The sequence below is a fragment of the Lutjanus erythropterus genome, chromosome 1 (genome assembly GCF_056507025.1).
Source record: "Lutjanus erythropterus isolate fLutEry1 chromosome 1, fLutEry1.hap2, whole genome shotgun sequence".
Classification (NCBI taxonomy): domain Eukaryota; kingdom Metazoa; phylum Chordata; class Actinopteri; order Lutjaniformes; family Lutjanidae; genus Lutjanus; species Lutjanus erythropterus.
In genome coordinates this window covers 579,408-604,407 of record NC_139317.1, presented here as the reverse complement: position 1 = coordinate 604,407, position 25,000 = coordinate 579,408, and the positions used below count along the sequence as shown (strand labels likewise).

The following is a 25,000-nucleotide window of genomic DNA, read 5'->3' as shown; positions in this document are numbered from 1 at the left end:
CAACTCCCATGATCCCACACATCTGTCTGTTGCCTTAACCTGAGAGCCCTCTAGTGACAGAACTGACATCGTGCGCTCATAAGTGTTGCTTAATCTCAGTCTATACCCTCCTCAGGTCCAGTGTGTGTGTGTGTGTGTGTGTGTGTGTGTGTGTGTGCGTGTGTGTGTGTGCGTGTGTGTGTGTGTGTGTGCGTGTGTGTGTGTGTGTGTGTGTGTGTGTGTGTGTGTGTGTGCGTGTGTGCGTGTGCGTGTGCGTGTGTGTGTGTGTGTGTGTGTGTGTGTGTGCGTGTGCGTGTGCGTGTGTGTGTGTGTGTGCGTGTGCGTGTGCGTGTGCGTGTGTGTGTGTGTGTGCATGTGTGTGTGTGTGTGTGTGTGATGTGCTGCAGCAGCAGGAACTCGGTGTCATCAGCACAGTTGGCTGCTCTCAGTAATCAGGATGAATGTCCTGATGTGTCTCAGTGCTGCAGAGTCTCCGCTGAACTGAAACCTGAAACCTGCTGCTGCTGCTGCAGGACCAAACTCAGCTCATCCCTCCTCCTCCTCCTCCTCCTCCTCCTCCTCCTCCTCCTCCTCCTCATCCTCCTCCTCCTCCTCTTCCTCCTCTGTGTGTTTAAACCTCTAATCATCTGTGTGTTTATACAAAGAGAAGAGAAGAGTCATCATCATCTCTGCAGCTCTGCTCAGCTCTTTATCCTTCTACTTTTTGTTTTCAGTAGGAAAACTTATTTTTCCTGCAGAGCATCATGGGAGAAAAGATGTTATAGAGATGTTAGAACCTTTAGCGATACTGTAACTGAGTATTTGCAGTTTTATAATCCTCCCTCTGTTTTTATATCTGCAGACAATTTAAGGAGAACCTGAAGCTCACAGCTCCACTTGTTTTTACGTTTGGACCAATTTTTCAACCAGTGATCAAGACAATTTGGACATTTTTTTCTCGAAGAATGACTAAAGACAGTTAATTGATTAATTGTGTCCTGTCACAATCTTGTCAGTTGAAAAATAGGCCACAGGTTTGCACCTATGTTTGGACCTATTTTTCAAATCTTTCTTGCAACAATGGTTTAATATAATAATATTTAATTGATCAACTGTTCAACAGTGTCCTGTTGTTTCAGTGCAGAAGTTTTCTTTGATAAAAACGTTGATGAATCATCGAGCAGCAACAGAAAAGTCTTTTATTAGATTTGAGCCACAGAAGCTTTTTGTTGTCTGGTCTAAAAGTTTTATCAAAGCCACAGAGAGCCCTTCATCAGCTGAACTACAGCTCACTATGATTGTCATTATGCAGCAGAAATACAGCACACACACACACACACAACGGAACAACGGAACCAACGGAACCACAGCTAGAAGCAGGTTAAACATGCACTTCATGAGGAAAGATTGCATAGCTCTTCACTGTTTGCCCTTTAAAACTGTGCTTTTAGAAAAGAACCCGGTTCTTTCTGTAAGCACTGAAGCCCTGTTCTCTTCTGTTCTCTTCTGTTCTCCTCTGTTCTCCTCTGTTCTGTGTCTCCACACGCGTCTCTGAAGAGTCTCCCTTGGTATAAAATCATCCTCGTCAGTCTCTGTTGATAATGAATTGAAGTGGAAAGTTTCATGCAGTAAAACGTCCCGACTGTCTGTGAGAAGATAAATTCTGTGCTTGTGTCTGAGTCCAGACTGAGCGGTCCAGTCTCAGGTCGTCTCCACCGGTGATAGAAAGGACAGGCACTGAGCGGAGGAGGGGGAGGAGGAGGAGGGTCCGAGGATCAAGGTGAAGACCGGTCAGATCAGGAAACAGGATCAGAGTGAGACCTCTGTCCTCTGCAGGATCTCAGTGGAGTCTCATATTCGTATGTGGAAGTTACTGCAGACAGAAAAACGAGAAACTGTGATGAGTTTATCTGTTGAACAGCAGCTGGGGCATCAAATGCTTCATTTCCTGCATTATATTTTAGCTGTTCTATTATTTCTCTTTACCTTCTTAGTTATTATCTCCACATTTTTGATGATTATTTATGAAAAAAAAACTCATTGGGTTAATATTTTGTAAAAGTTATCCCTACAGTATTGTTCACAATATCAGTAAAATACTGTGATTTGTACTCATTTTGTCACCTTAGTACGTTCTACCCCATGAGTACACTAGAGCTGTCACCATTAATCCATGAATTCATCAGTCCATTAATCATCCATCCATTTTCTGTAACCACTTATTCCTGAAGGGTCGCGGGGGGTGGAGTCTATCCCAGCTGACACTGGGCGAGAGGCGGGGTTCACCCTGGACAAGTCGCCAGTTCATCACACAGAGACAGACGACCACTGACACTCACATTCACACCTACAGACAATTTAGAGTCACCAATTAACCTGCATGCATGTCTGTGGACTGTGGGAGGAAGCCGGAGAACCCGGAGAGAACCCATGCAGACATGAGGAGAACATGTAAACTCCACACAGAAAGGCCCTGATCCAGCTGGAGGATCGAACTCAGGACCTTCTGCTGTGAGGCGGCAGCGCTGACCGCTGCACCACCGCGCCAACTTAATCAGTTAGTCAGAAGTAAATTCTCTGATTTCAGTTTCTTAGATGTGAATATTTTCTGGTTTCTTTCCTCTCTGACAGTAAACTGAATATCTAAGACATTTGAGGACGTCATCTTAGACTCTGGTCAACATCTTCTGATATTTTATGGACCAAACAACTGATTGATTAGTGGAAAAAGTTTTGCCAGATTGATCATAGTTGAAAAATAGATCCAAACATGTGAAAACAGGCGTGCGTACAGACTGGTTCATTAGATGTAAGCTGAGACAACCCTGATGATGTCATTATTTTTTTCAACCTTTAAAAAGCTCCTCCAGAGCCACAGATGACATCAGACAGATGTTTTCACAGGCTGAGAAATATATACACCTTCAATAAAGAACAGGAGGAGCTGAGAGCAAAGAGCGGCGTGTCCTGCAGCGTCCTCAGCTCACAGCGCCATCGCTCTATGATTACAGTTTCTCTGACCTGGTTGCCATGGTAACAACATCCCCAGCTGGGAAACACACCTGACTCCTTCCAGACCAATCAGACGCCACCTGCATGGAACCATCACAGACACACCTGCAGCACGAGTCTGTCTCGTCCTGCAGAGATGAGGTGATGTTCATCTGTAATGTTTGTCAGTCTCTCACAGACAGCTCAGTCAGTGGTGATCTGGCGACCCCTGTGGTGACAGCTGGTAACTGCAGCTGTGCTTCATGTAACAATCAGGTTGGAAATCAACCATCAACTCTGTGTTAGAAATGACAGAGTTCCTTTCTGCTGACTCTGAGGGAAAAAAAAAAGCCCAGCCTGAGGTACCTGAGGAAGTCCGGAGCCTTGGAGATCATGTTCTCAAAGTCGGCAAAGGACAGCTTGCTGTCCCCGTCCAGGTCGGCCTCCTCGATGGCTTTATCACAGACCAGTGTGACCTCGTCCGCCGTCAGCTCTCCTTTGGTCAGTTTGTTCACTGTCTGCATCAGGTCCTCCTTACAGATGAAGTTGTCCCTGTTAAAGTCTGGACAACAAGCAGGAGACACACCTGCTGAGGGACGTGTCATCACACGGAGACACCTGAGACACTCAACATCTGTCTGGGACACTGTTTTCAGTCTACACAACTTTATTTAAAAAACTGTAACATCCCTGGACAGATGTGGTAACAGATCAGATCTATAATCAGACCCACTTTCATCTCTTTATTTTAAAATTACAGTTTTATAGTTACAGTTGTTACATGGCTTTGTTGAATACTTGATTCTGATTGGTCAGTTACAGCATTCAAAGGTCTGTTAGACTGTTAGAAACAGTTCTGATCACAGACTCTGGAGGAACAATAAAATCATTTTTAAATTCAATAAATGTTTTTCATAAGTAACCATGTAATGAGCATCACATCATCCAGTCAGGATTTACTTCACTGTACATGATCCTTTACTCAGAGCATGTTGTATTATTTTAGTTTTTTTATGCCAATACTTTTGATTTTACTGTTACTTGTAACAGTATTTTGTATTTTGTGTCGTACTGCTACTTTGTTTGTTGTTTGTTAAATGAACACGTCTGACAGTCAGTCAGTAAAAACTGAACATGAAAGCCGTTGATGACAGAGTTGTTAGATTTGTCAGCTGTTCCTAATAAAGTGGCCGCAGTTTGTTTAACTGTGTTCAGTTTTTACTGGTTTACAGTTAAAAACATTATTTCTTCCGTCTCACCGTAGATCTTGAAGGCGTAGATGGTCTTGAGTTCTCTGGGTGAAGTCTCACAGAGAGCAGAGAACATGTCGACAAAGTCGTTGAAGCTCAGGTTCCCCTGTCCGTCCTCAGAGAACGTCTCCACGATTCTGTCTCTGAATGGGTTCTCCTGTCACCACAAACACAACAACAACATTAACTACTTGAAAATAAATTCCATGGAATCTTTCTTCAATATATAATAAACCTGACTTCATAATATTAAAAAGTCACAACAGAAATCAGAAATTCTTCTTGACTCCTAAAGTTTGGTGACGGAGTGACGACTCATAGTTACTGGATGAAGTAGTGTAGCTGGACAGCTAACTGCTAACAGCCGGGAACATGCTAACAGCCTGGAACATGCTAACAGCCGGGAACATGCCAACAACCGGGAACATGCTAACAGTCGGGAACATGCTAACAACCGGGAACATGCTAACAGCCGGGAACATGCTAACAACCGGGAACATGCTAACAGCCGGGAACATGCTAACAACCGGGAACATGCTAACAGCCAGGAACATGCTAACAACCGGGAACATGCTAACAGCCTGGAACATGCTAACAACCGGGAACATGCTAACAGCCTGGAAGATGCTAACAGCAGCCTGTTTCTTTTTGTTTTCTGTGTACTAGACTCTTAAAATTACTGATTTTATCAGTGGAGTTTGGTTGGTTTCCTGTCAGAAAAGTCTCTCTGACAGAAAGGTAAAGAGGTGAAAATATTCTAAATACAGTGTACACTTAAGGTGATATTGATTATTTATGGGTCTAAAATCCATGTTGCTGCTGACCCTGTCCACAGCAGGACATTAGCTTAGCTTCCTGGACCAGCACCCCTGCTTCCTCTCCTAACTGGGGGCGAGTTGACCTCCATCTGCTGTAGGTAATACACTGACAAATAATTTGAACTGTCCCTTTAAACTGTCAATCAAAAAAACTGCACGAGTCCATACAGCACGTCTGACCCCAGGTGACCCCAGGTGACCCCAGGTGACCCCAGGTGACCCCAGGTGACACCAGGTATGAATGAGTCTCTACCTTCAGCTCTGGCATGGTGACGATAAGCGTCAGAGGAACTTTGATGTCGGGGTTGTTGGTGTAGTCCAGCGGCACTAAATGCGGAGCCAGCTCACGATATCTCCCATGTAACCTGAACGCAGCACAGAACACATGAAAAAAGATGAACGTTACCTTTAAGGTCATAAAATGTGACGAGAATCTTTTTCTGACATGAAAAACACAGAGTCCAAAAAAGTCGGCACATTACATAAACTTTCTCAACAATTTAATACAAAGACACAATTTTAAAGGACACATGAGGACGTCTTCTTGGACTTTGATCTACATTTTCTGATATTTTATGAACCAAACAACTGATCGATTGGTGGAAAAATTATTGCCATATTGATCACTAGTTGAAAAGTAGATCCAAACATGAACCTCTCTGGAGGTTCTGTCCAGAACCTTTCTACCTTTCTAAGGGTGCTAACAAGAATCCAACCAGGGGGTTCTGTGAGAACCTTTTCATATTCCAAGGGTTTTATCTAGAACAAACCCAAGCAGTTCTACCGAGAACCATTTTATATTATAGTATTAAGAACCCTTGACAAACCCACAGTAAAAGAGTTCTTAAAGGATTTCAATGATCCTTAAAGAACTATTTCTTCTTAAAAAGGGTCTTTGGATGAAAAGGGTTCCTAGTGGAACCCTTAGTCTTATAGAGAACCCTGACAAACCCCTTTAGAACCCTCATGTCTAAGAGTGTAGCCTATGACACATATTTCAGATGTTTATTTGATAGAAGATCGATTAAATTTTACATGATTGATTAAATTCTTAATGATGATCTCTGTTCTGCAGTCAGCTGATTATCTGTGGAAATCATTTGCAGATCACTGATTTTTTTTTTTTGTTGTTGTTGTTGTTTACATTTTACACAAAGTGAACTTTTTATGAATCAGGTTCTGTAATTAATCTCAGTCAGCTGACCTGTAGCTCCGCCCCCTGATGGAGGTGTTTGTTGTGTTTAACTCACCTCAGGACTTCTTTCCTGGTGAAGAAGGTGCAGTCCTATAAACAAACACAGTCACAGTGAGTCATCATCATCATCATCATCATCACCACATGCAGCAGCAGGATGCAGAAGAGGTGGAGCTCAGCCAATCAGCAACAAGACACACACATCATATTCTACTGTTTTCTATCCTGCAGAGAAACTCCTCATCTTCACCTTCATCACCCGACGGACGTGTACCCTTCATCATCATCATCATCGTCATCATCGTCATCAGTAAGAGGCTCTGCTTTGATTAAAGGTGTTACATTAACGGGATAATAAACCCGTGTCAGCGCGGTCTGAACGTTACCTGATAGGCGTCGAGCTGCTCGTCGGTGAAGGTTGTCTGCTTGTTGCCCATCCTGCTCTGATTCTCCCATCACAGACCCGCATCACACCGCCGCTCACAGCTGCACCCACATCTGCTCAACATCTGTTTACATCCGATCCTGATCCGGCTTTGATCCAGTCCATCAGCTGCCCCAACATACACCTCCTGATCCGGGTTTGATCCCGCTCCCTGTCCTGATGTCCCAACGCGGAGGAAAAGGTGATTTTTACGCCTCAGCGGTGCGGAGAGAAGGCGGTGCGGTACCAGCGTGCTGCCTTCAGGAACCGCTCGGACAACCCAGTGTCTCTGTTTGGACGTCCATCTCTGTTCAAATACAAGGACTGGGATTTCATGAAAGATGATTAGTAAATAAATGTAAATAATTACAAATAATTAGTATATTATTTTTTGTTATATTATGTTTTGTTATTATGTTGTTATGTTTCAAAGACAGAGCAGATGTTACATGCAGACATCAAATTCACACCAATAAACATAAAGAAGAGAGATCATTCAAATAAAAAATAACATACTAAGTAACAACAACAATAAAACAGTTTAATACAAAACAACAGAAAACACCTATGAATGATCTCTCTATATATACACATTAGACACTTTTGTAGGTTTGTAGGTTAATAAATTTATGTGACAAAATACCGGAATACAAAGTTAAAGAGTTTTTTTCCATTTTATACTCACATTTTCCAAGTGAGACTTTTATTTTATAATCTAATTTTTCAGAAAGTCAGCCTATATAAGCCCCGCCCTTTGTCTTTTTAACTATAAAAGACACACATTCAACTGAACATCACGTCATATTTTAAACTGTTATACCCGTAAAGCTCTGACGACAGAAAAAAACACGATGTTACTGAAGATTCTGACAGCTCCTGAAGGCAGCAGTTAGGGGATATTACAGAGAACACACACGCACACACACGCGCGCGCACACACACACACACACACACACACACACACACACACACACACACACACACAGTACTGAAACTTTCACACAATAATGCGGAACAAGTTTTAATTAAATATAATATAAATTAATAAATGTTCTACATGATAATTATAAATAAATATATAATAAAATACTTAAAGTGTGTTTAATTTATACAGTTTAAAATACGTCACACAGTCAGACAGAGAACAGTTACAAATTAAAGTGATAGATTAAAGAACTGACACATTTGCTGCAGATCTGGCAACCCTGAACCCTGATTATCGACACGGCACTGACGTCATCCTGATGCAGGCTGGACTAGAGATCGTCTATGTTTTCACGATGAATCACTCTCCTAAGATCTTAAAACTTAAAACATATATTTCATATGTACAGGATTTATTAAATGTTTGTGCCTATAGATTCATAATGAAGCATGAAATAAAAAAAAAGAAAGAAAGATAAATAAGACGATCTCCCCTTCCTCTCTGGAGGCTTTTAAGGACAAAAACTAAATATAAGAACAGATGAATTTAAAAAGAAAAAACATGGTGTGTAGCATTATCCCAAAGGATATCCCATTTAGGTATGTAAAAAACACAAATAAAGATACAATATTAATACACAAATAATTAAATGCTTACCTAAATAAATAAATAAATGAATAAAATGCCTATAAAAAAGTGCAGAAATGAATGAATAAACTGTTATTTAATTTAATGCATAACTGTTACCATTAATAAAATAAATCAAATAAAATGAGACATTGAATAGAGGATGTTGACACATTCATTCATGCAGCAAGTTGCACCATGGGTAAATAAATAAATAAACGAGTGAATAAGTCAGTCAGTAAATTAATTAATTGACGTACAAGCGCATAAATAAAAACGTGTGTAAATAAATAAATAGATGAATACACATACATTTAATATTCACATGTATAATGTCTGATCTTTAATCTGATTGTGATTTATTTATTCATGTGATAATTAATCACTAAATTACATAATCATTTAGTTCTTTATTTATTTTAGCATCTTAGTTAATAATTGTTTATGTATCTACATTTGTAGTTTCGGCCATTTACTCATCAGAACATCTCTGTCTCGGCTCAGAGTGAAGCCTCTTTCTAAGCAGTAGATGATCTTTGTTCCGGCTCAAAGTGAACACGCTGATCTTGGCTCAGAGCGATACCTCTTCTCAACAGTAGAGGATCTGTGTCCCGGTTTAGCTCTTCCTGGTCAGAATGGCAGGCAGCGCGTGGAGGTCAATGGTAAGAAAATCAGATCAATAAAGTGAGAGGAGGATTTAAACCGTCTGTAGTTCTGGTCAGTGTGTCAGTTAATCTGTCTGTGTCAGTGTTCGTGTCACTGAGCGGTTCTTTAATGTCTCTGGGCGGGTTTTTACAGCCTACTGTTAGCTGGTTAGCATGTTAGCTAGGTGCTTATGAGTGTGCGTGTGTGTGTGTCCTTCAGCATGATGATGACAGCTGCTGTAGCTAACAGCTAACAGCTAACAGCTAGCCTAACTGAGATTTTAAGAACCAGTCGGGACAGACAGACTTTATCCACAGGTTTGATTCCGCTGTCGTTTAACTTTCTGACGGTTTAACTGTTAACTGTCCACCGTCACCGTCCAGCGGTTCAGTCAGTCGGTGCTGTACTCCAGTTCTGATGGACAGACCTGAACCAAACTGCGTTCAAAAATATATAAATTCAACGTTAATCTTCATTTTGGGCAAAATACTGACCTCCCAGAGAGCAACTGAAACGCTTAAAAACAAGCTGAATACTTACTGGTAAAATCGACACACATGAAATCAACCAGTTTATAATTACAGTATAATTATAATGTGTTTATTTATAGATGTATCTTACATAATTATATCCAGTCTATAATAAAACACTTCAAATGATGAATTTCTCTGGTTTTACTGTTTATAGCTTTGAGACTGGGTAAAATGAACATTTCTGTTTTATTCTATAATAATATAGAATAAATAAATAATATTTCTTTCAGATACAAAATTCAGTAACACCTGAAATGGAATGGTTCCCACACATGTAGAGAAAAATTTGGAGTGATTGCTTTTAATCGTTTCCAGACTTTACCTCCTCACAGTAAATTGTTGGTAAAAGTTAATGAGAATAAACACTAAAACTTATCTAAATTAATATGTTTGTGTGAAACAGGTTAAGAGTTAGTCACAAAAAAATCTCAGAAATAATAATGCATTTTCTTTCTTTTTTTCCTGTAGCGTTTTTAGATCATGTGAAGTGAATAAAATGTTGATTTAGCTGATAAAACATGTCAAAAATACTTGGAAACTGTGAACATCAGTGTGTGTGTCCAGTCTGGATTATACACAGACCTCATGGTTTCTATCGAAGTGTCGTTTTTGATAACCACTAATAAAGAATAATAATGAATACACACTTGTGACTGAGTGATGAGTAATTTAAATATGTGATGTGATTCATTAATAATATATGTGTCCAGTTAACGTGACCTTCATGTCGTCTCCTCCAGTTCTCCCAGGTGGTTGTGGGGGCGGTGAGAAGACCTGCTCTGTCTTCAACTTCCTTTTCCAGAGGGGTGAGGAGTTCACGGTCCACCAACCTGACACCTCCACACACACACACACACACACACACACACACACACACACACACAGACACACACAGACACACACGCACACACTCTCACACACACAGAGTCCCAGTAGAAAGATGGCGTTCCGTCTCACAGTCGGCTCATGTTTCTGTTCTGTTGGTTGGACTGAAGAGTTAGTTTGAGAACATCATGTGATCAGAGCTTTGTTTTCACATTTTATCTTTTATAGACAAAACTATGAACTGCAGGGTTCAACATTAATAAGCGGGTCAGAAATCTTCCTCCCCAAAGTCAGTTTTTACTCTCCTCTCTACAAGTAGTTTTATGTGTCAGTGGTTATTAAATAATGACAAAAACGAAAGTTAATTGCAGTGTTTCCTCTACATTCATTTAGGAGTGGCGGCCCGCCACTCCTAAATGAAGAGAAACGGAAACGGAACGCCTGACCCCACTGCTGAAATGCTGGAATGAGCGTGGTCCGTTGTTGGGGTCTTTGCAGGAGCTTCTCATCAAAGAACCCCTTTACCATGATTACAGAGCATCTGGACCTGAATAAACAGTTAACACTGATTTATGTTCACATTTTTTATTTTAGCAGTGGAACACTGTTTTTATTCATTTATTCATTAATTTATTTATTTATCCATCCATCATCCATCCATCATCCATCCATCCATCCATCCATCCATCATCCATCCATCGTTCATCCATCCATCCATCAGTTCGCTCTTGTCCAGCCAACATTTTTTCTTGGCGGGGTGAACAGTTGGGGAACCTCCATTTACAACTGTTGTTTGCTTGTTGTTATTTTTTACCGTAACGGTCTGAAACCGTCTCTCCGCGGCTCTCTGAGTGTGGGTGGGTGAGTCTGTACCGGTTCATGTGTGTCTGCTGTGAGAGAGGAGCGAGGGGGGGGGGGGACCCGCCCGTCACAGAGGAGACGAGAAATGCACTGAAATTAATGTAATGAAACGACAGCAACGCATTCAACTCTGAAATCACACAAGTAAGAGTTAGCTTTTTTATTTGATCAAAAGAGGGGCGGGGCGCCCTCCCAAATAAACTATAGGGGAAACACTGCAGTGGTCATTCACCCCCCGCTCTCACACACATTGGCCCGCCTTCTTCTTCTTTGGTGTTCGTCTTCTTTCTTCATCTTTTGGAATTAATGTCAGCTGGCAAACCAGCTCAGTTGCACATTACTGTCAACTACTGGGCTGAAGTGTGGAGCAGAAGTTTGTCAGCAACAAAAAATATTCAATAATAAAAAGAAAACAAAAAAAAAAAAAAACAACAACAAAAAAAAACAACAGTAAGTTTACTGGTCGCACATGCACGAGTAGATGAAAAATTTACTCGCACTGTCTCAAATTTTAGTCGCAAAATGCGACCATTTAGTCGCAGTCTGGAGCCCTGTCAGACCTAAAGATATTCAGTTTAATATGATAATAATGAAGAAAAGTGGCAAATCTCCAAATTTTAGAGGATGAAAACAGCATTTTCTGTCATTTTGCATGAAGAATTACTTTAATGATTAACAGGTTATTGAAATGTTTTAATAGTTTAATTCTTAGTACTTTTCCAGTTGGACATCTAAGTTGCCAGATTTACTTGTTAGAAATTTTACCAGTTTTGATAATGTCCTTACTGCAGTGGTGCAGGTTCGATTCCAACTTGTGACCCTTTTCTGCATTTCCTGTTTTATCTTCAGCTCTTCTGTCCAATAAAGAAAAACAAAAATTGCCTAAAAAACAAAAACACTTGAGAATGTCGATATTTAGGAAACTGTGCTGCTTTTTTCATTTTTGTGAAATCTAACCGGTCAAACGACGTCCCCTGAATCTACCTGAAGGTTTCCATCCTTCCAGTTCACTGATGGTGTTTGTCGTGTGTACAGATGCAGACAGTCACGCTGATCCCTGGTGACGGGATCGGACCGGAGATCTCCACTGCTGTCATGAAGATCTTTGAAGCTGCTAAAGTGAGTCTGATGATCAGAAATGAAACCGTTGACTCTGTCTGGATCTGTGATGGTTAAAAACCCTACCTGTAATCTTTTCGACCTGCAGGCTCCGATCAGGTGGGAGGAGCGGAATGTGACGGCCATAAAAGGACCTGGAGGAAGGTGGATGATTCCTCCTGATGCTAAAGAGTCGATGGACAAGAGCAAGATCGGACTCAAAGGTCTGTGACGGTTCTGATGTAAACTGAGCTGAAAGAAAAAAGAAGAAGAAATGTTGCTGCTGAAATAAAACTGAGACCGACTGACATTGTTCATGGAAGTGTGATGTTCTCTCTCTGGAAGTGTCTGATTCAACTTTTTCACACGTTCTAGTGTTAAAAAATCTAATTAAAATCACAATAAATCGTAATATTGAATTGCAGTATTTGTCATATCAGTCATTTTCTTTAAACTGATTGTTCTTCCTGACTGTCGCGTCCACCAGGACCTCTGAAGACGCCCATCGCTGCAGGACACCCGTCCATGAACCTGCTGCTCAGGAAGACCTTCGACCTTTACGCCAACGTGCGGCCGTGCGTCTCCATCGAGGGATACAAGACGCCGTACACCGATGTCAACCTGGTCACCATCAGGGAGAACACGGAGGGAGAGTACAGCGGCATCGAACACGTGGTGAGTGGACAGGATGGAGAGACGGGACGTTCTAATGATGGGGACTGTTAAAGGGCCAGTTCACCCAAATAAAAACAACCCAGGAGCTCTTCTGTAGCTGCTGTGTGTTCAGATTTACAGACGTTTACTTCATTACTAAAAACTGATGACAAATATTCACACTCAACACAAATGAGACGAAATAAAAACAAAATCTCAAAGATGTGAAAGACGGACAAATGGACAAATTACTGTTGGAGTAAAATAATAGTCATTCTTTTTTATTAGCTGAAGGACGTTAATGTCAGTCGTTCTTTAAATGCAAAAACAGAATGAGACAAGAAACAAGGCCTCAGGATGTTCAAGATTCATATCAGTCAGTATTGATAATTATTGATCATATAGGTTGGGTGCTTTGACGACTTTCATACAGGCTCAGTTTTGTCTCTGTGAGGAAGGTTTGATCTGATGACATTTGATATTTGTAAAACTTTCCTCGAGTCAAGAGAATTTAAAGATCCATGATGTCGTTGCATATTCTGCACGTTCAGCAGGGTGAAAGGTCAACCTGAAAGATAGAAAAGCTTCCTGGTGTTTGCACCAACTGAGAAACTCCTGGACAGACCGGGCGCCATCTTTGCGTCTGGTGTCCTGTGTTTGATTCATTTATGAGCTGTAGTGATGACGGTGTACCTGCCCTCCTCACCTGTGTTGCTGTAGGTCAGCTAGCTGCTGCAGACAGGACGCTCTGCTGCTGCTGCTGCCGCTGCTCGTCTTCACGGTAAGAACGAGGAAGAGCTCAGCTTCCTGAACCTGTTCACCTGTTCACCCCTGATGTGGATCCGTCTGTGTTCACACTGTCAGCTCAGATCTGAATCGGTGTTTTCTCTCTGTGTTCTCTCAGAGATGGATCCAGGACCGGGATCTTTAGCCTAGCTTAGCACAAAGACTGGAAGCAGAGGGAAAGTGGTAGCATAGCTCCATCAAAACACTTCAGGTCTGATTGACTTAAATGTAAATTTAATGAATGAATTGAATTATCAGAACAGATCTCTCAGCTGGCAGTAGATGTCCCAGTGTATGTGTGATGTCACTTCCTGTAAGGGATGCTCACCTCACATGGATCCTGATGATCTTCAGTCCATTTTCCTTCCTTTTGTTTTTTCCCTCCTCCCACTTTTCTGACTCTTTTCACCGTCACATGAAGAATGTTTAAAGCAGCCTCACAGTCCTGGAACATGTCGGGGTGAACGTCCCGGAGAACAAGAACCCTCCATCATGTTTGACTTTTATTTTCTCCGATTGATTGATTTTCATCTGATTGATGAAACGTGCACAGACGCGTGTGCAGACATCCAGTGGGGAGGGAGATCAGACTCATGACGGGGTTTCTTTGTTTGGTTCTTTTCAGTCGGGTAAACTTGTGTCAGACTAATGCTAACGTGTCCACAGTGTCCTGGAGACCTGAAGACAGCCTGATGACTTCAGTTTCTCCTCTGAACCCTCCTCACTCCGTCTGTTCTTGTTGTTGCAGATCGTCGATGGCGTCGTTCAGAGCATCAAACTGATCACTGAGAACGCCAGCAGACGTATTGCGGAGTACGCCTTCGAATACGCCAGAAACAACCAAAGAAACAGCGTGACGGCCGTCCACAAAGCCAACATCATGTGAGGACAACAGAGTTCATTGAGACAGTCAAGTTTCGTTCAGTTTTAGTTTGGTTTATTCAACTCAATCATCAATCAGTCTTTTCATTTCTGATCTAAGATCAGTAACTGTGGACCAGTCACTGCTCTGATCAGTTCAGCAGTGGATTCTATTGGCTGTTAGCTTGTTTTGTATTTCAGGTTCAGTGAAAACACACCAGTTTGGTTTAGCTGATACAGAAGTTACGCTGCTACAGAACAGTATTTACTCTCACGGTGTGTGAGGAGGCGTTACTCTGCCGTTAGTTTCAATCAAAGAGAGCGTGCTGGGGACGATAATCCCGCCTTTTTCCTGCCAACTTCAGCTGAAACGCTGAACTGTACCAGACCTGTCACTCATGGTGTCGACTAAAACGTCTCTTAAGCACCACAGAAATGACAATTACCATCATAACCCTTCATCCTGTGAACAAACATGTCATAAACATAAACAGGAAGTAAAAACTGTATGTTAAAAACACAAACAGAACATTTGTTTGTTTGTGTTTTGGAACATAAAATAGTAAACTTAAACTCTCAGCAATGCATCATGGGGATTAGGCAAATGAAGGCTGTCACTCTGCGCTGGTACATGTGAACCTCACGAGTCTGAATCCTGCAGCGCCCCACAGTGGTCGGAAAACACCATGAACAGTAAACAGTTTAACAATAATGATAACAATAACAACAACAATCATAACAGTGAAGAAAAATAAGAGCTCAGCAGATCCTAAAATTCAGACATGAAGTAAAATTATTTAAGTAATTTAAAGGAAAAGTATCAAATCTTTGTTTGTGAAGCAGAAATCAGCATGAAGACTGGAGAATCATTCAAATCCAAGTGACGTCCGTCCCTCATGAACTTCAGGATGACTCGTCCGCACGTTGTTTCAGTTCTGTTGTTCTCTGTATTTGTGCATGTGTCTGTTTCTACATGAGAACTTTAAATGATTTGTTGGTCAGGACGTTCTGCCGCAGCAGACGATGTGTTCACGGTCCTTTTAAAAAAAACAGAAAAACACATTTGAAGTGTGGACGTCAGCTGTTTACATGAGTTTACTGGCCCCTTCAGTGTCAGTGACTGTCTGTCTGTCTGTGTCTCCTGTCTGACTGTGTGTCCAGGCGGATGTCAGACGGTCTGTTTCTGAGAAAATGTCGTGAGGTGGCTGAAAACTACAAAGACATCAAGTTCACTGAGATGTACCTGGACACTGTTTGTCTCAACGTAAGTTCATCAACTGAACCAGACTGATCCAGACACGTGTGTGTGTGTGTGTGTGTGTGTGTGTGTGTGTGTGTGTGTGTGTGTGTGTGTGTGTGTGTGTGTGGGTGTGTGTGTGTGTGTGTGGGTGTGTGTGGGTGTGTGTGTGTGTGTGTGGGTGTGTGTGTGTGGGTGTGTGTGTGTGTGTGTGTGTGTGTGTGTGTGTGTGTGTGCGCGCGCCATGTTTACTGACGTGTGTCCTGATGTTGTGGACTTTCAGATGGTTCAGGATCCCACCCAGTTTGACGTCCTGGTGATGCCCAACCTGTACGGAGACATCCTCAGGTCAGGTTTGATCTCAGTTATTTATGTTTTATCGGATGTCGTCTCTTCACAGCTGAACAGGATGAAACATTTTAAATATTAACGTGTCGTCGTGTTGTTCTGTGTCTCAGTGATCTGTGTGCCGGTCTGATCGGAGGACTCGGAGTCACTCCCAGCGGGAACATCGGAGCAAACGGAGTCGCCATCTTTGAATCGGTTTGTTTCTCTGCAAAGCTGAATAACAAGTGAACTCATGTTCTTTCTATTTCTGATTCTTAAGTTCATGAAACAAAAGTTGCGTATTTGAGGTTTATGAACTCTGAACATCTGAAGCTGATTTATAAGAAAGTTTCAGTTTGAACAAATGTGATCAATCTTTAGTTTTGTGTGTTTGCTCCTCGTGCAGGTTCATGGTACCGCCCCCGACATCGCCGGCCTGGACTTGGCAAACCCCACCGCCCTGCTGCTCAGTGCTGTCATGATGCTGCGTCACATGGGTCTCCATGACTACGCTAATAAGATCCAGACGGCGTGTTTTGACACCATCAGAGAAAAGAAGGTGAGACCATTAGAGGACGACACAGCTAACACACGTTAGCTTCGTCCTGTGTGGACTAATGTCAATATAAATAAAAAGAATAAAACAGTAAAAAGATTAAAATGGTTTAAAAGATGACATCACATAGAATGAAAAGATGATTCTGCGGCCTGTTACTCGCAAAATCTTCAGTGTCACAGCAGCAAAGTGGAGAGCAGTGGAGAATATGATCGATAGTAAACAAACTATAAACAAGAGGAACCATATTTGAAAAAACAAGAAAATTTAAAACAAGGTGAAATATAAAAACCGAAACAAAATAAAGAGTTGAATTTACACCACTGCACAGAGAGAACGGTGATGTCTGTGCACTCGACACGTTTCAACCTGTTTTTTTTCAAATGACAAGATTGTTTTTTGCACTACTCTCTTTTAAGGCTGTAACCATGGAGACAGTGATGTTCGATCAACCTGTAACCATGGAGACAGTGATGTTCATCAAGCTGTAACCATGGAGACAGTAATGTTCGATGAGGTTGTAACCATGGAGACAGTTATGTTTGATGAGGCTGTAACCATGGAGACAGCTATGTTTAAGGATGTAACCGTGGAGACAGTTATGTTTAAGGATGTAACCGTGGAGACAGTGATGTTTAAGGATGTTACCATGGAGACTGATGTTTGATGAGGTGTGTCTGTGTGTGTGTCAGGTATTGACGAAGGACCTGGGAGGAAACTCCAAGTGTTCAGAGTTTACAGCCGAAATCTGCCGTCGCATCCAGGACCTGGAGTGAAGCTGCAGAGACAGAGGCGCTGTGGGAGACTCCACCCACCAATACAGAGCCACGCCCCCTCCCCCCTGCCTCTGACTGGTGTGATCTCTCTAGAAGCTCCAGGGCAACAGTTGGCTGGGCGGAGCTTCAGTTTCATATTTACATCAAGAGAAAAAGTTGTTTATTTTTTTTCTGTAATGAGATGATGATGATGATGATGATGATGTGGGGGGGTGGGGCTTCTCCAGCAGCTATTTAACATGACAAAACATTCACAGTAAACATACGCACAAATGTCACATGACCAAGTTTGAATGAGATCATTTCAGGAGTGTTTCTACTCAAAGTGTCATCATCATATTGTTAATAATAATAATATTAATATGACCGCTCCCCTCTGTTGTCTGACAGTTTGGATATTTGATATTTTTTTAACAGTACTGCAGTGTAACTGAGAGCTCGTCTTATTTATTCTTTCTTTATTCAAGATTTAGTCTTTCTGTTACTGTCTCACGCTGCTCTCCTCAGTTTCACAGACCCACAACATATATAAATATTATATACATGGAGACCTCTGCTGCCGTCTGTCTCTGTTTCTATACATGAACATCAGCATCACACAAAAACATCAATATCACTTTAAGTGTACTTCACCTCTTTACCTTTCTGTCAGACAGGCCTTTCTGACAGGAAACCACTGTTATATCAGACTAACATCACTCTCTACAAACCAACCAAACCCCATTCATAAAATGAGTCATTTTAGCTGACAGAACTCTGCTGCCTCCGTCTGTTAGTGTGTTTGTGTTGTGAGACTTCAGTGAATCTGAACAAACCCTTTAAAACACAATTATTTAATCCATTCAACATTTAGCAAGAGAACAGATTAAACCCAAAGAACCTTCATCTGATTTTATTTGTTGTCTCTGCATCCTGCTCCTCTTCAGAGGTCTTTGAAAAATAAACGTTACTCATTTCAGGATCATTTTTTAGCCAAACATTTTGATTGGAAAAAGCTGAAACAACTCGACATTTCAAGGTAACAGGCCCCAATAGATTTCTGAGTTTTGAACTCAAATTATGAAGTTTTGAAAAAAATTGTTTGGTTGAGATAATTACTTTTTAGATAAATTAAAAACTTAAAATTTTAATATTTTCATTTAACATTAAAGTAAACATTTACTTTTCAGGCACCAAAATAAAGACAAATGAGGTTCACAGCTGATTGAGGCAGATCAGGTTTATCCACAGAAGAAAAGTAAATTATCTCAACTAAAGATTATAGGTCAGGAAAACTTTTTAAAGTTTATTTCAGAAAGTTTGAGTTTGGATCAGAACTCTCGCAGTACGTTGCCTTGAAATGTTGAGTTGTCTCATCCTTTTCTTTTTACAGTGTAAAGTGATTCTAACATTTGCCAACTGCTCCGTGTCTTTTCCTCTAAATTCTGAGGGTCTTCTCGAGTCTCCAGAAGGCAGCTGTGGCGGCCAAATAAAAATCTGAAAGAAAAATAGACTTTAATAGTTGAGGCTCCAAAACAATTTTATTTCTTTTTTGGCCCAAAACGTTTCAGCGTCCGGCCTGAAGCCAGCTGTGACGAACAACTGCAGTTAGTAAGTTAAAAATCTCCACAGATTTTCTCTGTTTGAGGTGGAAACATTCATTTACAATCCGAAATGTCAAATTTAGACGGGATGAAAAAACACATTATATTGAAATTGAAGTTCTTTAAATCCAGTAATATGAAGCGTTTGATAAACCTTGGTGAGATACAGACATTTTTTAAACATATTTTTAGTCACAAAAACACTGACAGTTGCTCTGATCACATGTTCAGAACCATTTAGGACACGATTTGTCGCCTTGAACTTTGACCTTTTTGTTCAAACACTCATCATAAAGGATTGTGGGTCAGAAAAGTCAGAGAAGCATTCATGATGCAGTGAGACGTCCAGGTGTTGTGGACAGTCTGCATGTCTCTGACTGTCCAGTCTGTTATAAAAGAAAACCTTGAAAGACACAGAGATGAAACAGTAAATGTCAGAGGTATTTATAATCAATTTAAATGATCTATTGTTTGTTGTTGTTTTTGTAAATGTATCAAGTAATAATATGAGGAAACTCAGACTCTTCATCGTCCTTTGTGTTTTCACTCTTAATAAAAACTTTCAAAGTAAAGATCCCAAACTGGCAGCCCACCACTGACGCGCCTCGGGTTCCCCTCCCTGGCTGTGACGTCACATGGCACGCCCCCGGTTTCCTGGTTATGACAAGCTGCCTGAGACGGACCGGAACACTCAGCGGCTTCGCCTTCAAAATAAAACATCACACAGTCAAAGATCATACCGAGTCAAAATACGCCACTGCAAGAAGAGCATTTACAAAGAATCTGTACGTCACATAAAAATAAAGATAATTAAGTTAATAATTAATATATTCGATAAAATATGAAGTCAGAGTTCCTCCTGGTGACCTTTATCTGTCTGTGTGCTGCTCTGCTCATATAAACGTCTGATTCAACTTCTTTTAGTCAGAATCAGTTTAGACACCTGACAACCTGCTTTAAATATTCTGTTTTACCCTGTTCAATGTTCTGGTATAAGACCTGTATCATTATGTATTAGTGTAGTGTATTCTTGCATATCATTCTTGTTTATTTTTATATTTTAGTATAGTTTTTTCTTGTATATTTTTTCTATATTCTCAGATATTCTATGAAATGTATCTTTAATATGTATAGAGTTTATATTTATACTGTGTATTTGACTTTTTATTTTGTTAAATATTGGGGTTTATATATTTTTTTCTCTCTCTCTCTCTCTCTATGTCAATCTATCTATCTATCTATCTATCTATCTATCTATCTATCTATCTATCTATCTATCTATCATATTCATAGCATGTCAAACGTGTCCTCATCAAGCTCAACACATTTGATTTTCTTATTGAGAAGTTCATGTTTTAAGTTGATGTTCATCTACAGTTTCACACATAAAACACATGATTACACAATAAAACGACACATTTCTGTCGGGTACATCTGTGTACATATTCATGTCAGATTACAGCAGTGTATCATCATATCTGTAATAATAAAAGGTCAAACTCAAATAAATGATCAATTATATCAATTAATGAGAGTGTAAACACTTTAGTCATGTCATGAGATGATGAATATTTAAAAACAAATAAACAAAACAACTGTTAAATAATGAATATATACATATATAATCAATCCCAGTTAACAGACACACCAAGCAACAACAAACAGTAGCAACAATAAAAATAGATACATTAAATTAGATAGATAGTATAAATATGTAAATATAAACATATACTGAAAGAAATGAACAAATAAATATGAAAATAACTGTAAATGCTTAGAATGATTCTTTTATATTTCGTTGTTCCTTGTCATGTTTCCACACTGACACAGTATGGAGCAGGGAAACGAAGTTTTTTAGGGTTTTATTGTGAAAAGCCCGCCCCGGATGTGTGTCGCTGTGTATTTTGGGTAACTTGGAGCGAGAGTGTTTCCTGCTCTGTCGGTGCTGTTTCAGTAGAACCCAGTGTAGAACCAGTGTTCCCAGTGTTCCCAGCAGAGTGCCGGCGGTCAGGGGATAGTGTGAGGAGGTTCCGTTAAATTCCCGGGACAGAGACAGGGACGGACAGACGGACAGAAGGACAGAGGGACAGATGGCGAAGACGTACGACTACCTGTTCAAGCTGCTGCTGATCGGGGACAGCGGGGTCGGAAAGACCTGCCTGCTGTTCCGCTTCAGTGAGGACGCCTTCAACACCACCTTCATCTCCACCATAGGTGAGTCTGAACACGGTCTGAACCCGGGTCTGACCCGGGAAAGAGCCGGCCGGAGGCTGCGGGCTGCTGCCGGGACAGAGCGTGATGTTAGCCGCGGAGCTAACAGCTGCTGCCCGCCAGAGAGACAGGGAGGAAGAGGAGGAGGAGACAGGACAGATGTTAGCTTCAGCTCAGTGTCAGGTGACCTTTGACCCCACTGATCTGTCTGATCACGATCACTTCTATTGATCAGCTCATCAGTGGCTGTTTGGTGATCAGTTAAAGGAGCAGTCCACCAATTTTACACCCAAAGATTTGTGTATGAAGCCCTCTGAGGGTCCAGAGTTTTCTTAGTAGTTCACAGAGTTCTTTAGAACATGAAGTCAGAACAGGAGAGAACAGGTTCCTCAAGATAATCACACACCTGTAATGGGAGGTTCAGGGAGGAACTTTTGTCTTTCTACGGACGAATCTGGTCTCTAGTTTACTGTGTGGCTGATTCATGCAGACTGTCCACAGACTGTCCACAGACTGTCCACAGACGTTGGGTCTGTGTCTTTAAACAGTCTTCTAAGGCCTTCTTGTTGTTACGTGTGGAACGTTTCTGTGTGCAGAACATGGATGTGTTCATGCAGACTCCTGTTTGTTCCACAGAAGTCTGTGTCTCTACTGAACTATGATCTACACTTTATACACACACACACACACACACACACACACACACACACACTAAAACACACTAAAACACACACTCTCTGTCTGTGTGTTTCCGGTGCGTCAGAGCGAGCTGAGCGCAGTGTGTGTGTCAGTCTTCTGTCTTCCTGGTGGAAACAGGAAGTGGGAACTGTCTTCTTCTGTCTACACAGTACTGCTCTCTCTCTCTCTCTGTGTCTCTCTCTCTCTCTCTCTGTGTGTGTGTGTGTGTGTGTGTGAATGAAACTAAAGAAACAGCAGAAATGGAAACATTTTGATTTATTATTGTTGATTTTCTGCACATGAACATATTTAAATTTAACACATGGACCATAAACTCCTCAGAAATAAAGGTTTATCATCCAACAGACAAAAAACCATCAGTGATGCGTTATTTACATTTCACCATAACATGACACATCACAGAGGCCTCATTTGAATCTTGCAATTAATGAGACGTTACTTGTGTCTCAACCACGACGCTACAGAACCAGATGTAAGCATCACCTGGTTTAGATGCAGATAACACCTAATCGACGTACGGCGTCTAACCAGGACTGACGGTATGGATTTGTTCTGACGCTGGTGACATATCAACATATTCCTGTGGGATGGTTGTTTATCACAGCTGCCTCAATGATTATGTTTTATTAGATTTTATTGAAGCGTACTGTCGTTAGCGTAGCTCGTGTAAGGACCAGAGCAGTGTGTTCAGCCTGCAGGTGAAGCACAGCGAGCAGCAGACTGAAGTCAGTGTGGCAGTAAATGTACAGTTCATCTCACAGTGAGTCGGTTAATGAACGACGCAGAGAAAAGTCTCGTCTGTTGTTTCAGACTGTTGAAATCGTGACGGATGTTGTTGCCCTGAAGTAAACTCAGCAGAGAAGGCTAACATAAAGCTAAAGCATTTTACTTTTACAGTTTGGGCGCATGTGTGATTTTTATCCTTTATTTATACATTTTTCCATTTTTTCCAGCAGTTGTTGTCGTTAGCATGTTTGTTAGCTGCCCGTAGGCTATCCCAAGATGCCTTTGGTTGAGTCTGTCAACCAATCAGATTGTGTGTTCCTGACTTGTGCGTGATCTTTAGGTGTATTAATAGATCAATGTTCTGATCTCAACATGACGTTGACCCTTCAAAATAAAACTTGTGGTGATGGTAATGAGCTCAAAGCCGCTGTAGGCATCAGGTGACCACGGTGTCACGGTAATGTGGTTATTATCACAGCCCAACAGGAAAATATCATCTGGTTGAAGTGTCTTCTTACACCTCATGGACTTGTTTTTGTGTCTCCTGGATGGTGGACCTACATGTCTGAGGCGTTTATGGTCCAGTTGACCTTCTCTTGTATCGTCATAGTGACCAGCTGTGGTCCTCACCTGTGTTACCTGTGTGAGCTCCTGACACAGTCTGATCTGATCTGTGATGATGCTTCTTCACCACAGTGATGATGTCACGTGATGTCATGAAACACAGGGAGATGATGCGTCACATTTCCCTCCAGTCTCTGCTGGTTTTCCTCCCAGTTCAGTTCAGCTGCACGAACTGGCTGAATGGTAAATGAACTCCCACAATCCTCTGCTGCTGTGGTCAGACAGAGGACACTCTGTCACCGCTCTGCCAGGGCTCCCGTGAGAGTCAGCTGACCTCTGACTGTGTGTGTGTGTGTGTGTGTGTGTGTGTGTGTGTGTGTGTGTGTGTGTGTGACACCAGTTATTCGATTTCTAACACAGACTCAGTTTGTATGAAGACTTGAACCTGTCAGTCTGAACCAGGTGTGTCTCATAAAGTCTGCAGTGTTGATGCTGATCCTGACCCTGTGCTCATCTGTTGGTGGATTAATCGATCGATTAGTTGATCAACAGGACGAAGAGGAGGAGGTTGTTGACCTGCTCTGTGGCATGTTTCCATGACAACCAGCAGTGACTGAGTTTCACTTCCTGCTGACAGAACGAGAGCAGAAGAAGAGACGAAGAGAAGAAAATACTTTTCCCTCAGCTGTGAATCAACTGAAAAATATATTTGATTTAATTTCTTTAACTTTTCTGTGCAGCAGCTGAATTATTCATGTCTTCAAATTGATCAATTGATTTTTGGCTGCTAAATCAAGCAGATCTTTTTTTTTATTATTCTAAACTTTATTTAAACTCAGAAATCTTTGAGGGCCGGCGCTCATTTCCAGTCATGTCCAGTAGACACAGATTTAAAAGATACAATATAAAAACAACAGATAAAATACAAGGTGAATGAAGCAATTTAAACAACAAATGAATATTGATCATAGAAATATAAGATACAAATACTAAATCAATTCCAGTAAAACAGGTACAAACAGAGGCAGTGTGGTTATTGATTATAGATTTGAATCCAACAGCCACATCCATTAGGACTGCAACGGATCAAAAACCTCACGGTTCAGATCGTATCACGGTTTGAGTCATTGATCGGATCATTTTTCAGATCAGCAGAAAAGAAAAAAGTGTTGGGATTAGAGTTAATGATTTTAAAAATGCACTTGTCTTTGATCTTTGTCTGTAATTATCACCATAGTGATGTAATGTAATAATAATGATCATAGTAATGATAAAGGTAATAATATTAAAAACTTCAAACTTATACAGTGCTGTACTACGTATATACTATACATATATTAGATCATTATACACTGTACAGTATAATACATAAGTCCCGCCTACAGCAGCACATCTGATTGGTCAGAAGTGATGATCAATCAGCAGACACACTGTGTGACAGACGGGGTGAGACAGAGCTGCAGCGGTGAGCAGAGAGGAGCTGTGGACAAGTTAAGACAGCTGATATCACCAAAGTTTCAATCAACATTACAGTTTGATGATCTGTTTCTATGGTGACAGCAGAGTTACATCAGTGAAAAAAGTTATGGTCTGGATTTCACTCGAGGCGACGTGACGACTTTTAACTGAGAGCTGAGCTGCACACAGCAGCGTCTGTCCTTCTGTTCACTGCAGCTCTGCATGGAGATTTCAGCTTTTAGAACTTATACAGAACTAACAGTGACAGAAAAACTATGATGCTCACATGTGGTCAGAACCGTAGAGGACGATCCGTACGGGACACGGGTCAACTGCGACCCGTTGCAGCCCTAACATCCATGTTCAACCAACATTTAGCTGCTGAATGAGG

At 41.2% G+C, this 25,000-nt stretch overlaps 3 protein-coding genes across 3 annotated transcripts in view; 2 read left to right on the top strand and 1 right to left on the bottom strand.

The window, feature by feature from the left end:
• Nucleotides 1–775: 775 nt before the first annotated feature.
• Nucleotides 776–6,930, bottom strand: LOC146332407 (calcium and integrin-binding family member 2-like). The gene is made up of 6 exons (XM_084723032.1): nucleotides 6,620–6,930; nucleotides 6,289–6,323; nucleotides 5,292–5,403; nucleotides 4,230–4,377; nucleotides 3,337–3,532; nucleotides 776–1,852 (listed from the first exon to the last, which is right to left on the bottom strand). Exons 1-6 carry the CDS (start codon nucleotides 6,668–6,670, stop codon nucleotides 1,831–1,833), a joined length of 564 nt encoding a protein of 187 aa, XP_084579158.1. The 5' UTR covers nucleotides 6,671–6,930; the 3' UTR covers nucleotides 776–1,830.
• A 1,840-nt stretch (nucleotides 6,931–8,770) lies between these two features.
• LOC146332406 (isocitrate dehydrogenase [NAD] subunit alpha, mitochondrial-like) lies at nucleotides 8,771–17,918 on the top strand. Its single transcript, XM_084722096.1, has 11 exons — nucleotides 8,771–8,871; nucleotides 10,128–10,193; nucleotides 12,109–12,192; nucleotides 12,281–12,395; nucleotides 12,659–12,846; nucleotides 14,360–14,493; nucleotides 15,634–15,736; nucleotides 15,993–16,057; nucleotides 16,168–16,252; nucleotides 16,443–16,595; nucleotides 17,285–17,918. Exons 1-11 carry the CDS (start codon nucleotides 8,845–8,847, stop codon nucleotides 17,366–17,368), a joined length of 1,104 nt encoding a protein of 367 aa, XP_084578222.1. The 5' UTR covers nucleotides 8,771–8,844; the 3' UTR covers nucleotides 17,369–17,918.
• A 2,913-nt stretch (nucleotides 17,919–20,831) lies between these two features.
• Nucleotides 20,832–25,000, top strand: part of LOC146332405 (ras-related protein Rab-8B) — a 35,539-nt gene continuing 31,370 nt past the window's right edge. The window contains exon 1 of the mRNA XM_084721198.1: nucleotides 20,832–21,165. Within this exon, the coding sequence (XP_084577324.1) occupies nucleotides 21,042–21,165 (124 nt within the window). The 5' untranslated portion in view covers nucleotides 20,832–21,041. The remainder of the gene's footprint in view (nucleotides 21,166–25,000) is intronic.

Excerpts from the sequence above, each read along its gene's own strand:
- LOC146332407 (XM_084723032.1), bottom strand. The coding sequence starts at position 6,670 with ATGGGCAACAAGCAGACAACCTTCACCGACGAGCAGCTCGACGCCTAT. Across the intron at positions 5,404-6,288 it reads ACCAGGAAAGAAGTCCTGAG|GTTACATGGGAGATATCGTG; the intron begins GTGAGTTAAACA and ends TGCTGCGTTCAG. Across the intron at positions 3,533-4,229 it reads CTACGCCTTCAAGATCTACG|ACTTTAACAGGGACAACTTC; the intron begins GTGAGACGGAAG and ends CTTGTTGTCCAG.
- LOC146332406 (XM_084722096.1), top strand. The coding sequence starts at position 8,845 with ATGGCAGGCAGCGCGTGGAGGTCAATG. Across the intron at positions 12,396-12,658 it reads GAGCAAGATCGGACTCAAAG|GACCTCTGAAGACGCCCATC; the intron begins GTCTGTGACGGT and ends CGCGTCCACCAG. Across the intron at positions 14,494-15,633 it reads GTCCACAAAGCCAACATCAT|GCGGATGTCAGACGGTCTGT; the intron begins GTGAGGACAACA and ends CTGTGTGTCCAG.